We start from the raw sequence: 16,502 nt of genomic DNA on the forward strand, positions 1-16,502 counted from the left end.
TCGCCAAGACACTATTAATCGATATGGCTGCAATCTGGTTACGCAACATTAATGAACTAGGTGACAGAACACTTGAAGACTGGCCCAGCCTTAAACAACAAATTATAATTCAATTTCGTCCAACCAATACTGTAATACAACTTCGTGAACAGCTACACTCCCTCGTACAGAAGACTACTATAGCAGCGTATATCAAAGAATTTTTGACAATCCGACTAGGTATTCCTCGTATGACAGACGATGAAGCAGTTGATAAATTCACCAGAGGTCTGAAGAATAAGGATGTCCGTGCACAAATTCGTAGCCTTTACAGAAATGAGCGCCCTCCTTCTCTCAATGAGGCTATACAAGCTGCCCAAATATTTGAGTCGTCTCGAACAGAAAATTCCAACTTTCAATTTCATCAGTCCACTGGATCCAACAATTCTGGTAATACAGAAGAGATAGATGATCCCATGGACCTTTCAGTGTTACGTGACGCTTTAAATTATATTAATAATTCGAATGGCAACAATTTTCGTGGTCGAGGTGGTTATCGTGGCGGTCGTGGTGGAACTTATCGTGGTCGTGGAGCACCTCGCGGTGGAGGTGGAATTAGAGGTGGTCGTGGTGGTATGCGTGGTGTTGGTGGATCTCGTGGTCGTGGTGGTTTTTTTGGTGCTGCTCGTGGTGGACACAACGGAAATTCTAGTCAATACATGCAAGCTGAAACACGTGATTGTTGGAATTGCGGGCAGTTTGGACACTTACAGTTCAACTGTCCTCGTCAACAACAACAAGAGTCATTTTATATGGATTCAGACTATTATGAATATAACGATGATAATAGCTATGAAGACAATGGATTTCATTCCCAACCTACCCCATTAGCCAATAACCAAAATAGTTATACAGCTAAATCAAATGAACAATCTAATAAAGCACAATCAAAGTCTCCATCATCTTATTCATACCCGTCTTCTGTATTGTATAGCCTAATGCCGTCTTCGTCATCTTTCATTGAACCATTAAGCATAAATTATCAAATTATACAAAAGGATGTGGAATTTTTAGTGAATGCTAATCACATTCGATACAAACTGCCAATTTACCGTATCCTGATTAATGGCCACCCGTGTACAGTTTTAATTGACTCAGGAGCAAGTGCAAATTACATACACTCCAGTCTCTTACCGTTTGTGTCAAGAACAATTCCAGCAAAAAATGGTCAATCGGTTGAAACAGCAAATGGACATCAAACAATTATCAAAGACATAGCCGAGTTTTCAATATCATTAAATAGCTATACTGATCGTATCCAAGCGTATGTATTTGATACAAAATTTGACGTGATTTTAGGTAGGTCTTGGTTGGCTCAAGTGCAACCTATTCCTGACTGGTTTAATGGGACCTGGACTATTAAAATCCGAAATGACTCAAAACGGTTAACAATGATCCATCCTTTAACTGCTCAATCAGTGCAACAGTCCAATGACACGAATAACACCAATGATGCAAATCCTGTTACGAATATACAAGTAGACTCAAAACAGACCGACGAGGCGGTTATACCTGACGAGCTCGAATTTTTGATATCTGCTAAGCAACTTGATAACTTATTCAAAAAGAAAAATGTCGAAGAATGTTATTTGATTGATATTTCTGCTATTTATGAACCTGATAGTCTGGCAGTACTGGTAGATGACAAATTGAGGACACAAGGGCAGAGTTCAATGACTTTGACAGTGGATCAAGAATGGTGTGAAGAGTTTGCAGCTAAGTATCCAGGAGTGTTTAAAGGGGTTATTGACAGTTTACCTCCTATCAGAGACACTGTCGAGGACATGATTATATTCAAACCAGGTACAGTGCCGGAATCTAGACCACCGTATCGAATGAGTCCTTTAGAATTACAAGAACTTCGTAGACAGTTGGATACGTTATTAAAACAGGGATTGATTGAACCGACATCTTCACCGTATGGATCTCCAGTTCTTTTTGTGAAGCGAGCAGATGATAAGAAACTGCGTATGGTATGTGATTTCAGATTAGTCAACAAAATTAGTATCAGTCATCGTATTCCTATTCCGCGCATAGACGAATGCCTATCAATGCTGCATGGAAGCAATTTTTTTACAACTTTAGATCTTCAAAGCGGATTTCATCAACAACGTTTGACAGATTCGGACTCAGAAAAGACAACGATCAATACAAGATATGGCCAGTTCAAATGGAAAGTCATCCCTTTTGGGTTACGTAATAGTGGAGCTCAGTTTCAAAAAATGCTTAATGTTATACTCAAGGATTACATTGACGTTATCTGTCTGTTATATATAGATGATATTTTAATTTTCACCAAAGGAGATGATGTCAATCTGCACAAAAAACATGTCGATTTAGTGTTGGGGAAGCTTGCCGAAGCCGGGTTAGTAGTTAACAAAACCAAATGCAAATTCAATCGCAAGCAAGTCACCTTTTTAGGTCACGATGTTATAGCTAACACTGGTGTACGACCGGCCAAGAAAAAGACCGAAGCCATTACCAACTGGCCCTGCCCCACCAATGTACAAGAGGTGCGACAATTTATTGGATTGTGTCAATTTTACAAAGCATTTTTACCAAACTTTGCCTCTATTGCGACACCGATAACTGATCTCACAAAAGGAAACGGACACAAACTGCGACAAATTAATTGGACTAATGAATGTGAACAAGCTTTTCAACATATCAAAACTTTGATGACAACAGCACCCACCTTATTAAATCCGTGTATGACTCTACCCTGGAGGATCGAATGCGATGCAAGTGATTTTGCGGCTGGAATGGTTCTATTACAACCAGATCCAAAATCTAATCATGAATGGAAACCAGTAGCATACGAATCTCGAAAATTTAGCAAGGAAGAACGAAAATACTCGGTACAGGAACGCGAATGTTTATCGATATTACATGCATTGAGAACTTGGCGATGTTTCATTGACGGGAATGACTATGAAGTGTTTACTGACCATGAACCACTCAAAACGTATCAAGATACTTCCAAAGTGTCTCCCCGTTTAGTACGTTGGATGACAGAATTAAGTTTATACTCACCCAAAATTTTATACAAAAAAGGCATTGACAATATAGTTCCGGATCTACTTAGTCGACGAGATGGGCCAAACTGTGTGCCGAATACTGAATCTATGGAGCCTCGATATTTATACGAACCAGTAGAGACCGTTGCAGCTATTATATCTAATTCTTCTTCAAATTCAAATGATATTTTGATTACTGACCCTTTACAAGATTGGCCGCTCTTCTATTTCAAGGATGCAAGTTTATGGCCTGAATCATTAAAAGATCACTTAGTCAAAAAGCAACAGGATTTTATTGTCCGGGATCAGCATATCTGGAAAAAGATGAAAAATGAAAACGACGACAAATTGGTGAAATTCATCCCATTCAAGCGACGCGTAGATCTTGTAGAGGATTTTCATAAGGGATTTGGTCATCAAGGAAAAGCTACGGTATATCAATTAATGAAATCCAGATTTTGGTGGCCGAAAATGATAAACGATGTTACATTGTGGTTGTCCCGCTGTCCCGAATGCCAACTTCATTCACGTAAGGAATCAAATACGCATCATGCACCAATGAAACCTTTAGATGTACCCGCACCATTTCACCGATGGCACATTGATTTTATTGGAGAGCTTCCAACGACAAAAAATGGTAATCGATGGATCATTATGGCAGTAGATTATAACACCAACTGGCCAATAGCAAGAGCTCTCAAGAATGCAACAGCTGATGAAATAGTTAAGTTTTTGTATGAAGAAATAGTAATGCGTTTTTCATGCCCAGTCGAATTGGTTAGTGACCGCGGAGCTAATTTCATGTCCAAGATCCTCAACCAATACATGAAAAAGATTAAATCCAAACATATATTTACCAGTGCATTCCATCCACGCACTAATTCCAAATGCGAAAGATTAAATCAAACATTCAAGCACATGATCACCAAATATGTCAAAGGGGAGGTTCACAGTTGGGATGAATTTGTTGATACTGCACTGTTCTCCTGTCGAATACGAAAGCATGCCACCACTGGTTTAAGCCCATTTTTCATGACATACGGTGTTGATCCAGTACTCCCAGGAGATTCCAAACGGCCTTTTATGGATCCCATGACAGAGGAAGATCCTGAACTTATTGCGGAGGATACCTTAGCACGTATTCGAATTCTTAGGGAAGAACGTTTTCAAGCTCAAGAAAAAATGAAACTTCAAGCGGAAAAGGATAAAGCCAACTGGGATGAAAAGATGAAAGGAGTTGCAACGCAAGAATTCAACATTGGTGATTACGTTATGTTACGCCATGAAAACAAACATGGCCTAGAGTTTAATTGGATGGGTCCATACAAAGTCCTGAAAAGGAATCTCGATTACAATACCTACCAAATTCAAGAAGTCGATGGAAAAATATACTCTTCGTGGGTTCACACGGACCGACTGCATATAGTCAAATATGATGGAAAGCCTATAGACAAAGCATGGTACATACCTCGTATAGCTCGTGCTAAAGACAAAAAATAATTTTTTACCATGGCGCTTATTTGGGAAGGGGGTGTTGTCGGCGTACAAAACATTTAGATATATATTTCTTAATTATACTTCAATAAACATCATCTTTTATCTTCTACTTTACTCTCGCATATATATTACATAATATAAGATCAGACCCGACATGTTCTCAAGCAAAAAAAAATTTGTGAACCCATCTTTTTGTAAAAACTTGGAACCCCCCCCCCCAAATTAGGTATAGCGTATGACATCAGGGCAGATTTTTGTCAGATTACTATCCTCCTGTAACTTTTTTTCTTTTTATTATTTTTTTCCCATAAATTTATTATTATCTTTGCCAAAATGTCTACTTTCGAAGAATCACTCAATGAGTTTACAACTGTTTACGAAGAATCAATGACGCTCATTAACATGAGTGTAGCCGCAATTCAGTGGTATATGGAACAACGTCAGTTGGAGATCAACTTGCTTCACGAAGCTTTTCTTTTTTATTTTTCTTCAGTTTTTGATGTACCTTCCTTTTTTCATGCCTTACCCTTCCTATTAACTGGCACACGTTCAACTCGAGTTCGTCCAAACAACAATGGAACGTTTTCCAACTATCACTACTGGACAATCACGCACCCTTTTCTCGCTGACGATGACAATCCACGCACTAGTTTTCGAGCAATGTATCGCATGAATCTTAGCAGCTTCGAAAGACTTGTCAACGACCTCAGTCAGCATCCAGCATTTGATCTCTTAGCCCACAACAACATCCCCACATACATCCAGATTTCATGTGCTATATGGCGCTTAGCCAACTGTCATATTGGTTACAGAACAAGTAACATGGCTTTTGGTGTATCGCATGGTAGTTATATCAACTTTTTCCGAAGAATTTTGGTTGCAATCGAAGGGGTATACGGAGATCTGATCAACTGGCCCATGGATCAGCAAAGGGTTGAGGAAATTCAAATGTGTTTTGAATGGCCTCATGGTCAAGAAGAAGGGGCTATCCGTCGTTTGCCCAAAGCAATCGGAGCACTCGATGGTAAAAATGTTGTAATTGAGTGTCCTAGAGATCACCCAGAACATTGGCGTGATCGAAAGGGTAACTTTGCGATGAAACTGACAGCAATCTGTGACAACAAATGCCGTTTCACGTACATCCGTGTCGGTGACTCTGGTAATAGCGAAATATCCATAACATGTTGATTGCCTTACTGATATGTATTTATAGGTCGCACCCACGATGCAGGTGCTTTCAAGTGGACTGAAGTGTACACCCAGTTTTTACGACAGCCAGCAACATTTTGCCGTTTGGACGGTTACATTCTTATAGGTTATTTATATACTGACTATAAACTTAACATATAATTTACTTACACACCCTCTTTAGATTCTGCATATGCTCTCTGTCGTAATGTAATTGTTCCATATCCTTTGAGTGAAGTATCAGGCAATTCTGACGAGGCCGTTGCCAAACACAAATTCAACAAGGTCCACACTTCAGCAAGAATGACCATCGAAAGGGCTTTTGGAATACTCTCAGCTAGATGGAGGTTCATAAAAAACACGTCTACATGAAGAATATTAAAGATATATGCCAAGTCATTACTGCGGCTTGTATTTTACACAATTTCTGTAGCAACATTGGGGATCCAGATTTTGAAATTGACGAGGGAATCGAGATGGATGAAGTTGAACAGGGGAATGGCGAAACAGCTCGAGAGTCTGTTCGTACAAGAAGAGATGAGTTGAACCGATGGTTTCAACCTAGACAATAAAGAGGTACCAAATGTAATTTAACATATGTATTAAAAAAAAGAATATCTTTATTGATTGGGTCTTTGTTGATGCATACGATTATGCAACTCGTTTAATCTATCACCGTTTCGTTCCAAAGCAGCTGTAGCTCGGTGTAAAGAAGCCATGATTGCTTCTCCCGTAGGATCTTTCTTCCTAATCGTGAATCCATATACTCTCTGACCTCGCGAAATGTTCCATTACGAAGCTCGTGCTCTCTATCAACAATGCGATTAAGCATAGCTTCAGTATCAGAGGTCGTGGTAGCTGGTGTAGAGCCTACGTTTGATCTTGGACAACGAGGTGGTGCATAAGAAGGATTGGCAGGTTGAGGGGCGGGAGAAGGACTGGGTGGTGAGGTTGTAGAAGGATTGACAGGAGGAGGAGGAGTACTGGAGACGTGATCGGGAGGGGGTGTTTCCACTTTCTGCGAGAAGAAGGTGGTTGCGATTCCTGAGGAGAAGCAGGACGTTCATGTTCTGCAATAGGTACAGACAAAGATTCAGCTGGAGCTGTAGATAATCCTTGATTTCCACCATTAGTATTGTCAACGAACTGTCTGGAATGGGATGAGTACGTGTGTGGTGGAAAGATGGTGGGAAATTTTGTCAGGATCCCTTCCAGCTTATCATAGACAACATCAGGTTCGAAACCTGATTCACCTGTTGATTGGCGTCTAGCAAACTCTTCCTTAAAATCTTTCACCATACGCTTCCATTTTTTTTTGTTCCTCTGATGGTCGACTTCTCAAATTCTGAAGGCGAGCCAGTTGATTATGTTCAATCGACATCTCCGTGTATTTCTCCCCCTTTTCGTGATCACTTTTGGTTTTTTCAAGAGAACTCAAATGGCTTATTATAAATTTGAATTAACAAGCATTCTTCTGCTACACTCTAAGTTGGACCTCTTGTTCTGTCGTCCTCAATAGGAGCACTGGAGGTGGAAGCAGTTGAACTGGAAGGGGCGTTGAAGTTGATGGTACCGAACATTGTTTATAAAGGTAAAGTTAATATTATTTGCTAGTTTTGAATATCAAAAAATAAAGAAAAGAAAACAACAAAGTAAAAATTATTATGATCATACTGTCAACTAGTGGGGGCATTTTAGTATTTTTTGAATGATGAAAGCATTACATCAGAGGGGTTCGTAAATCCATTTTCGTAATTAAACCACCCCCTGATGGTGGTTTATCTTTTAAAATGGTTAGCAAGAATTTTCGACGTTTTTTGGCTGAGGAGTATGAAAATATAAGGTTATAATTGCCTTATGGAGGGGGTTCCAAATTTTTACAAAAAGAGGGGTTTATAATTTTTTTTTGCTTGAGAACACCCTAAATCTTTAAGTCTTTATAATCTCCTTTTAGTACTCATCTACACATTTGTTTACTCTCTCGTAATATATTTTTACAAAGGTAAACATAAAGACACGCAGGAACTTATCAGTTTTGATACGTGTGTATTTTGCTTGTATGTCGCTTTTCGTCAATCTTTTTCAACGCATGATATCTACGTGCAAGCTTTCGGATTTGTTGGGTAAACTGATTAGGTCTTTGAGTGCGGTAAATAGTTCTGGGTTAAATAGTATGAGTAATAATTCTTGTGTTGTGTCTACCTTGGTTCTGTCGGTGTTGTCTATATTTTTGACAGCTATAAAAAGCTGATGTTATTTCTTTTGAAAAAACTGAATCCTATCTTTATCTTAGTTATAAATATATCTTAATTCTCATTGTTGATTGAATCTTAATTTGTATTAGAAGTAACTGTTGATTATATCGATTATTTGTGAGAGTAAATAACTACTCTCTGCAGATTTCAGAGGCGATACTAGTGCAACTCCTTATTTCTTCTGTTGTATATTATTAATTGCAAGTCTTTACAGTGTCCTTGTATATTAGTATGTACTGTGTTTATACTCCCAATCCAAGCGAAGGTAAACATAACAGACATAGAAATCCTTATCAGTTTTGTCAAGCTCACAATTGTCGATGGTTCTAATGCTTCTCTAAGACACCACTCGTACTTTAGTATTGAACCTGGATTATTCCTGGATCCATCATTTACCAACATACCCGGATGGCAGTATATATTTTTTTTTTAGCGCTAAAGAAAAACTTTTTTTCTTGCCGGGCAGTTTGATTTTTTTTTTGTGCGGCCTTTTTTTTTTTTTTTTTTTTTTTGGCAAAGTGAGTTCGTATACTTAAAAACGGCGTTTCAGTTTGAATTATAGACAATTTTGTATTTGTTAGAAAACGCATGTGCACTTGTATCTGAATGATGATAACTGTACGGTTAAGACATAAATGCTTATTTTAGATGCAGTTACATTCGTCATTTGTTTTGCTAATTCAGTGCTTAATAACGTTGTGAGGCATGTTTTACTATCACTGTATGGTTAAGCTATGTAAATAGTGTTTGCTCAAGAAGTTCTGTAGGATAGCACTTGCTTTCAATCTTTTTGAAACGAAGATGCAGTGTCCATTTCAGTATAAGGGCTCTCACAAGCAACAAAATTATTTTTTCAAAAATCCCGATTAAGGACTTTATTATTTTTTTTTTTTTTTTTTTTGTGAAAGGTTACTTCAGACTTCCAAAAGAAAGCTTTTTCCGAAATCCATGACGTTGCTTTTTAATAACCCTTTTGAACGATTAAAATATAAAGTTCACTCAAAATGCTAACGTATCTGTTATTATTTTTCAATGACTTTATTGTTTCGATATACTTTTTATTTTTAGAGAAAACAAAATGAACCTATCTCAAATTGTTACAGTAGTTGCTTAATCGTAATAAATTTTATTTGGACTTGATGATGATATGAATATGATTATGGAATCAGACATTTCTACACTTTACCGACAACAAAGTCACCACTACAGTTTTATTGCATTCTCGATGTTGCCTGTTCCATCAGATCGTGAAACTCCCAGTGTTGAAGAGGTGCACTACCAGTAGAATTAGCATCGTCTCGTCTGGTTCTGAACGTATCACAGAGGCGAATCCACTTGTTATTCATCGCTGCAAAATCCCTTCTACCGTTGATAGCGTCACTGGCATTAAAAGCATCTTCCGTTGCGTTGTTCAAGTTCAGCTTTGCTTGAGGTGAGCGAATAACACCCACGTTTACAACTTAATCGGAAAACAACTTGATCAAAACGTTCGTGCTAGCTGAATCCCATATGACGAAGTTAATGGTAGTGTACGTTTGGAAAGGCATTTTGTTAAATAAAATTGGATAGTTAAGAATTAGTAAAGCAAAATGAAGAGGATCACAAACACAACTCTTTTATCAAAAAAACAAAAACAAAAACATTGGTGAGTTCAGTAGCCCAATTTGGCTGATTTTTTATCTGATAGAAGGATTCTTGGGTCGTTGGATTTTAATCCTTTATTCGGATATTTCGAAATTTTGGCAATGGAGAAAATTCGATGTTATTGTTAATCGCCTATATATATCCATTTAATTTTTCATTTATCTATTTGGCAAAATTGTAACCTTTCACAAAAAATAAATAATAAAAAATAATAATAATAAAGTCCTTAATCGGGATCTTTAAAAAAATAATTTTGATGCTTGTGAGGGCCCTAAGTCTGACGAGAGTAGGATATCATTTATGAAAATAACCGTTTATAACACGCCTAAAAAGTAAGCATAAAATAATCCAGATTAACACTCATAACGAGCCTAAAAAATGAGCATAAAATAATCCAGATTGACGCTTAAACACATATTTTGTATTTCTCGTCAGGATTCGTTGTGTGGCTGCAAGATTTTTAATTCATTGGAACATTCAAGTCGTATTTATCAATGTCGTTAGGAGAGAAACAAGGTGACGTAGCTAAACGAAGGAAAAAAAAGAGCTGGAACTGGCCTTGTTCCCCATGTCTTAAACGCCTTAGGATTGTCATTGAACATAAAAACGTATGATACCAGACGATCTGCGCTATTTCTCAAGAGATATAAAGAATTACGTGCTTCAATTCTATTAAACAGCTCAAATAGATCAGAAATTAAAGGTAGAAAAGGAACGAAAGAAAAAAAGGGAATTAATCATCAAAGAGAGGAAAACAAAGGAGAGAAATTGAAATTAGAGAAGAAAAAAACAGATGAGAAAATGAAAATAGAGGAAGAAAAAAAGAGATATTAAAAAAAGAGATGAAAAAAAAAAGGGATGAAAAAAAAAGGGATGAAAAAAAAAAGAGAGAAAAAATAAAACAGATGAAAAAAAAGGATAAAAAAAAAGAAGAAAAAAAAAAAAGAGAAAAAAAAAAAGAGAAAAAAAAAAGACATAAAAAAAAGAGATGAAAAAAAAAAAAAAAAAAAAAAGGGAAAAGAAAAAAGAAAGGAAAAAAAAAAAAGTAGATTCTAATTTTATTTGAATGAGCAAAAAAAAGAAGAAAGAAGAAAAAAGAAAGCCTAATTCGTTAAAGATGAGCTGAATAGCGACAATACAAATGAGTAAAAAAAGATATACATTTATTAGGCCCAACTGTCTGTGCAGAAACAACAATGAATGAGAAAATTAAAATTAGGGTAAACAATAAGAAAAGGCATCGGTTGTTAAGCACAAATGATGTCAATGATGATCTATTTGTCCGTGCACGCAACAAGCGACTGCTGTCTTCAATTAATTTGATTCTTTCTCTTTTCTTTAAAAAAAGGGTGAGTCACATCCCTTGTTGGCGTTATAACTTTTAAACTATTACCTTTGTCATGATCTCATATAATTATCTACAAAGGTTTTGCTAAAAAAACGCGTCTGCGTACCCAAAGCCGTATGCTTTAACAAAAAAAAAAGGGAAAGATTTCGAAAGGTCAAAAACTCCGAAGATGGAAGTAACAGCGCGTGCACGCCCAGTTTTGTCTTTTTCCCTTTTCTGTTTTATTTAAAATTAACAAAATAATGAGTACTACTACACAAAACTTACGCCGTTGCACCTGCAGTCGTTGTAAAACGGGTGTTAATGGGTTTAAATTAGTCAACCGAAAGACTCTTGTTAATCATGAAGAAGCCGATGAGAGAGCATCCTTCTTAATGGAACGCATGCAACGTAAGACATGACTAGGATCTACTTAAACACTTACTGATCTTTATTTTTTCACGTTATTAGAAATCAACGAGAGTAATTGCAGCCTTTTTTTTTTATGAATAATGGAGTGATCTTATTTACAAATTATTATTTTTATTAGACGCTGCTACAGAAACAGCTGATGTACCTGAACATGCTGGACACAATGCTGACGAGGAAAGTGACGATGAAGATGTACTCGACGAAATTTTGGATGAGGAAGAGGCGGATGAAGAAGAAGCTCCTGCAGAAGGTAACCTCAGCAATACCAGTAGTAATTTAATAACTAACATTTTATAAAAAGATCCCTTTGCTCGTTTTGGCAACAATGAGTATCTTCCCACCGAGCCTTTGGCATTCGTTTTGTTTTTGACCTTGTTTTTGCTCAACGGTAAGCACTTGACTAAAGAAGCTTGCGAGATCTTGATGATCATGTTCGATATTGCTTTGGAGATCACCCACCACCGCTACCGCTTTCCCGTACGCGCTAAAACTTTTGTAGCCTGGTGTCAGCTCGCATCAAGAGTACATCATGGTATGAAGGAATACGTTAGATGTACCATTTGCCATGCTGTTCACCCATTCGATACTGCCTGTGAGAAAATTGCTTTGCTTGGAAAGACCTGTTCATCAGTAGAGCCTTTTCCTCGATCCACTCGATGCGGTAACGATCTTTTTGTGGCCAATGCAAAAAACGAGTTAAAGCCCAAGAGATCATTCTTCTACAATTCAATTATCACCACTTTGAAGACTTTTTTTTGCGTGAGGATTTTATGGATAATGTCAAGCAATGGCAATCAAGAGAGGTTATTCCTGGTGTCATGTCCGACGTGTATGATGGAAGTATTTGGAGAGAGTTTAAGATGGATCCTGCGGATGAAGTACCTTATGTTCAACAATCCGACTTTAACTTGATGTTGACGATCATTGTGGATTGGTCCCAGCCGTACACAAACAGTGTGTACAGTTGTGGTCGAATTTACCTTACAATTCAAAACTTACCAAGGGAAATTAGAAACTTTAGAAAGAATGTGTTGCTTTGTGTTTTGCTGCCTGGTCCTGGAGAACCAAAGACGTTCCAAATGAATCACTATTTGCGTCATCTTGTGGATGAGGTTCTCTTGTTGGCAGATGGTGTAGAAATGCAGACAAAATATCATGGAATTGTCACCGTCAAAGCGGCCCTTACCATGGTAGTCTGTGACTTGCCTGCTGCAAGAAAGGTGATTGGAATGACATCCCATAACTCGATTAATGCGTGTAATCAATGCACGCATTTATTCAAATTTATTCCTGGACATCCCCACCAAAGAAATTTTGCATCTGCCCCTAGAGATGGTACTTTGGTTATTTGTGATGCGGCTAGCCATCGATTAAACGCTTATATCTGGAAGAACACTGCGACTGCAAGTGGACGTAAAGAATTGGAGCAGAAAAATGGTGTAAAATATAGTGAGCTACTTCGCCTTTCATACTTCGATCCTATTGAATTTGTTGTGTTCGATATCTGCCACAACACGTTCATGGGTACGGCCAAAAGAATGATGCGTGTGATCTGGAAAGAGGAGATCAACATTGTAAATGATAGAACGCAGCCATTGATCAGCAAAGCACATTTGAAAGAAATGTCAAAAGCCTGTTTGGAAAAACTTGTGTTGCCTTTTGGCTATGACCGCCAATCAATTTGTAGAAAGATGAAGATCGGTGAAGTTGGCTTTAGGCATGTAAAAAGCGATGAGTTTAAACCTTGGGGTTTGGCCATGTCTCTTTATTTGCTGTCAATGAGACTACCTAAACAGTACTACGATAATTGGATGGATTTCGTTGCTGCGAATGTGTACCTGTCGAGTCTGGTGATTTCTTTGGATTAGATCGACAAGATGCATGCGCACAAGATGACATTTTTGAATGATTTTGTTGATACTTACAAAGATCCTACCCTGTTCGTTTTAAATATGCATTACCACACTCATTTTAAAACGGTATTGACAAAATGGGGTTCAGGTCCTTCGTGGTGGATTTTTAACTTGGAACGTTATAATTGCGATGTCAAATCATTCAAGATAAACCGAAAAGGGCCAGTCGAGAAAACGTACATGAAGAAGTTTTTACATACCATTCACAGTGAAGATTACTTCAAAGGCTTAAACTCTTCCTTGGTAGTGGGACCAAGACATCAAGTACGGGTTGAAGGATTGTTTGCGGGTGGTAAAATCCATGGGTACGACAACGTAAATGGATGTCTTGAAGGGGAATATCGTAATTCAAAATTACGTTTTTCTCTTTCTTGCTTCCTTGAGCTCAATCACGGCTACAAGATTGCGAATGGGTATGAGGAGCTGCCACCAACCGCTTTGAAAGACATGAAGCTTAAACGACCATTCAATATGGACTCGGTAATGTCTATACATCTTTTGCGTTACTACGTTGATTTGTATCACGTATGATTTGATCCTTTTGCCGCTACCAGCAGGATCACCGCATTCATCACTCTGAATCTTTTTAGTGCTGTGTTCAAGTCGATGGAATCAGCTTCTGCCAATGCACGTGGATCTTACATTCGTGCATTTTATCGCCTGACAGATCACGAGGATATAGTCAGGAAAGAGGAGAGTTGTGGTGAGCTTAGGGTACGCCACTATAAATCTATTTCAGATTCTGGCGTACTCAGACCTGCTCAAGTGGTCATGTTCTTTCGCCATTCCGCAGATGTAATGCAGAGTACTAGGAAAACAGCCAGTGGAACGTACACCTTCGCCTTTGTTAGGTACAGCATAAACGTGAAACCATTTCTTCTTCACGCGTCTAACTTTTTTTTTAAGGTGGTTCAGAGAATCAGCGGTGCAGTTGGGTTCTTATAACCATCACAGCATGCATGTTGTGCCAATGAGTTTGAAGAGATGTCACGCATGTCCATATTGCCTGTTCATTTTATTCATTCACCCACTGTAGTCAGGATTAGTCACATCGACAACATCAATGTAGTAACGAAAATGGATCAGAGGTTATTTTTTTAAATGGTAAAACGTTCTTTTTTTTTTCTCTCAGTATCATCTGGTGTTTTTTTGGTTTTTAGGATCTATTTTTATTCAGATGAAATGGCCCATCTGGGCAGGCGTGCACGCTGTACTGTAGTCAAGGGAGACTCAACTACTCTTGAGGTAAGAGTTAATGAAATACCGCGAGATAGATCGGCAGGGGCATCCAAAAAGACCTACACCTGTACCAACTATTGGAATAAATGCTGTAAGTAAAATAGCGTTGGCTTTGATGTTTAATTTATTAACTTGCCTTCGTAGATCTCCAAGAGGGACAGAGCTTTACCAACGACGTGGCCAATCCGTGCTCATTGAAGGCGTCGTTTTCTTCGTCTGACATATATGCCGCATGCAACACAGCTGGACAATCGCCAGACGAGATATGGAGGTGATCCTCAATCGTATGTTGAAAACGTTCAAAGTTTCTTAAACATCTTCTCGATATCTAAATGGAAGGTACAGTTTAATATTTTGTGTGTTTTTGATTCTTATACTATACTTACATTCGCCATTCTTGACACCATGTTAGAAACAATAGCAGATTGTTGTATTTCTGCTGCTGTTTGAGTCTGGTTGCAACGGACTCGTCTTCTCACATTCTCCTGCTGCGTTCTGATACGCATGATCAGAACAAAGGCTTGATTGTCTCCAAGCTGGTGAGTATCCGGAAGGCCATAGATGCGGATTTCTTCCCGACAAAATTGGTTCAAGATATGATTGTAAATATCGAGATTTGTTCCCATCAACAAAGTTCAATTAACATCCCAAGTAGGAAGAGTTAATTCCCTACATGCACACCTGTAGAAAACTCGAATGAGGGCCTGCAGATGGTAATTTAAAAATGATGTACAGATATTTTTGTAATAGATAGATAGGTATAATTCTTACACTCTGTTGAGGATCCTGTGATGATCCGACTTACTTCTTGATAAGAACCATAAGAAAAATAACATCAGATACACTTACATCATACATCTAACACTAAAATATTAATATCTCAGCATCAATACTTTATAAAGCAAATACACCTCTTTAATCTATGTACCTCTTTGACTAAAATAGTGTAAGAAGAGACTGCACTAATTTAGTACAATTCCATTATGCAATAATTTTATATTTTAAATTCAGACATCTTATTGTCGTGCCAGAATATATGTGACTACTATTACGACCATATATAATATCCTTCAGCCATATTAATAAACTTTAGTCTTTTTATCTCTCTTAAAATATAAGCTAGTCACTTCTAGTTTTACATGGTGAGGCTCCCAAAACCTACTATTTCAACATAAATCAAAATTAAGCGTCGTACTTCGTCCTCAACTTTTGATTCATCTGTTCGTCGTTTCCACAAACGGAGGCGATTCACTTTATTTTCTCCAGTATCTGAACCAAGCTCACCTTGTTCAGAGACTTCAACAACTTCTTACTTCACCGCTCCAGAATCGTTCAACAGCATCATGTCTATAAACAATTCCGACAGCGCAACTACAACTCCAACAACATCATCCGACTTCGCTCGGTACGTCACTCTACAAACTCTTTCAGCAATTTCTTTTCCTCAATATGATTTAAAGCATAGCTTACGCTTTTGGATCAAGGATTTTAAGGAAGAAGTTCAATCAGCGGGGATCACAAATATGGATCATTGCTGTATACACATAGCACGATTCATGCCTACTATAATTCGAACTTTCATTACTTCCATCCCACCTACTATAAAAAATAAGTGGTCTACACTCACAGAGGAACTTCTTTTACATTTCGGAAGGCCCGAAGAGGAAGAAAATCGCGAGTTACTCACTAAGCTCAGAAAGTGTAAACAGCGAAAAGGGGAATCAGTAAAGCTGTATAGTGCTCATTGGAAACATCTGTTAAGTTTGCTGCCAGCGAATCACTTGGAAGAAGGTCAACAAATTCTATTGTTCACGCAAGGAATTCTCAACGATGGATTACGTACATCTCTCATTACGTATTCGGATGTGAAGGAATTGGACACAATCAAGGCAGTCATTCAAAAGGCTATCGATTTAGAAACAAAGGCCCGACTCAATGACCCCAATAACGT

At 37.9% G+C, this 16,502-nt stretch overlaps 1 protein-coding gene across 1 annotated transcript; it reads left to right on the forward strand.

The window, feature by feature from the left end:
- Positions 1-15,894: 15,894 nt before the first annotated feature.
- Positions 15,895-16,251, forward strand: EV154DRAFT_431641 (uncharacterized protein; the record flags this gene model as incomplete). The annotated part of the gene is made up of 1 exon (XM_051596623.1): positions 15,895-16,251. A coding segment is annotated over one exon (357 nt), but the record flags the coding sequence as incomplete, so codon positions are not given.
- Positions 16,252-16,502: the final 251 nt, after the last annotated feature.

The sequence above is a fragment of the Mucor mucedo genome (assembly GCF_025094135.1).
Source record: "Mucor mucedo strain NRRL 3635 chromosome Unknown EV154scaffold_198, whole genome shotgun sequence".
NCBI classification, from domain to species: domain Eukaryota; kingdom Fungi; phylum Mucoromycota; class Mucoromycetes; order Mucorales; family Mucoraceae; genus Mucor; species Mucor mucedo.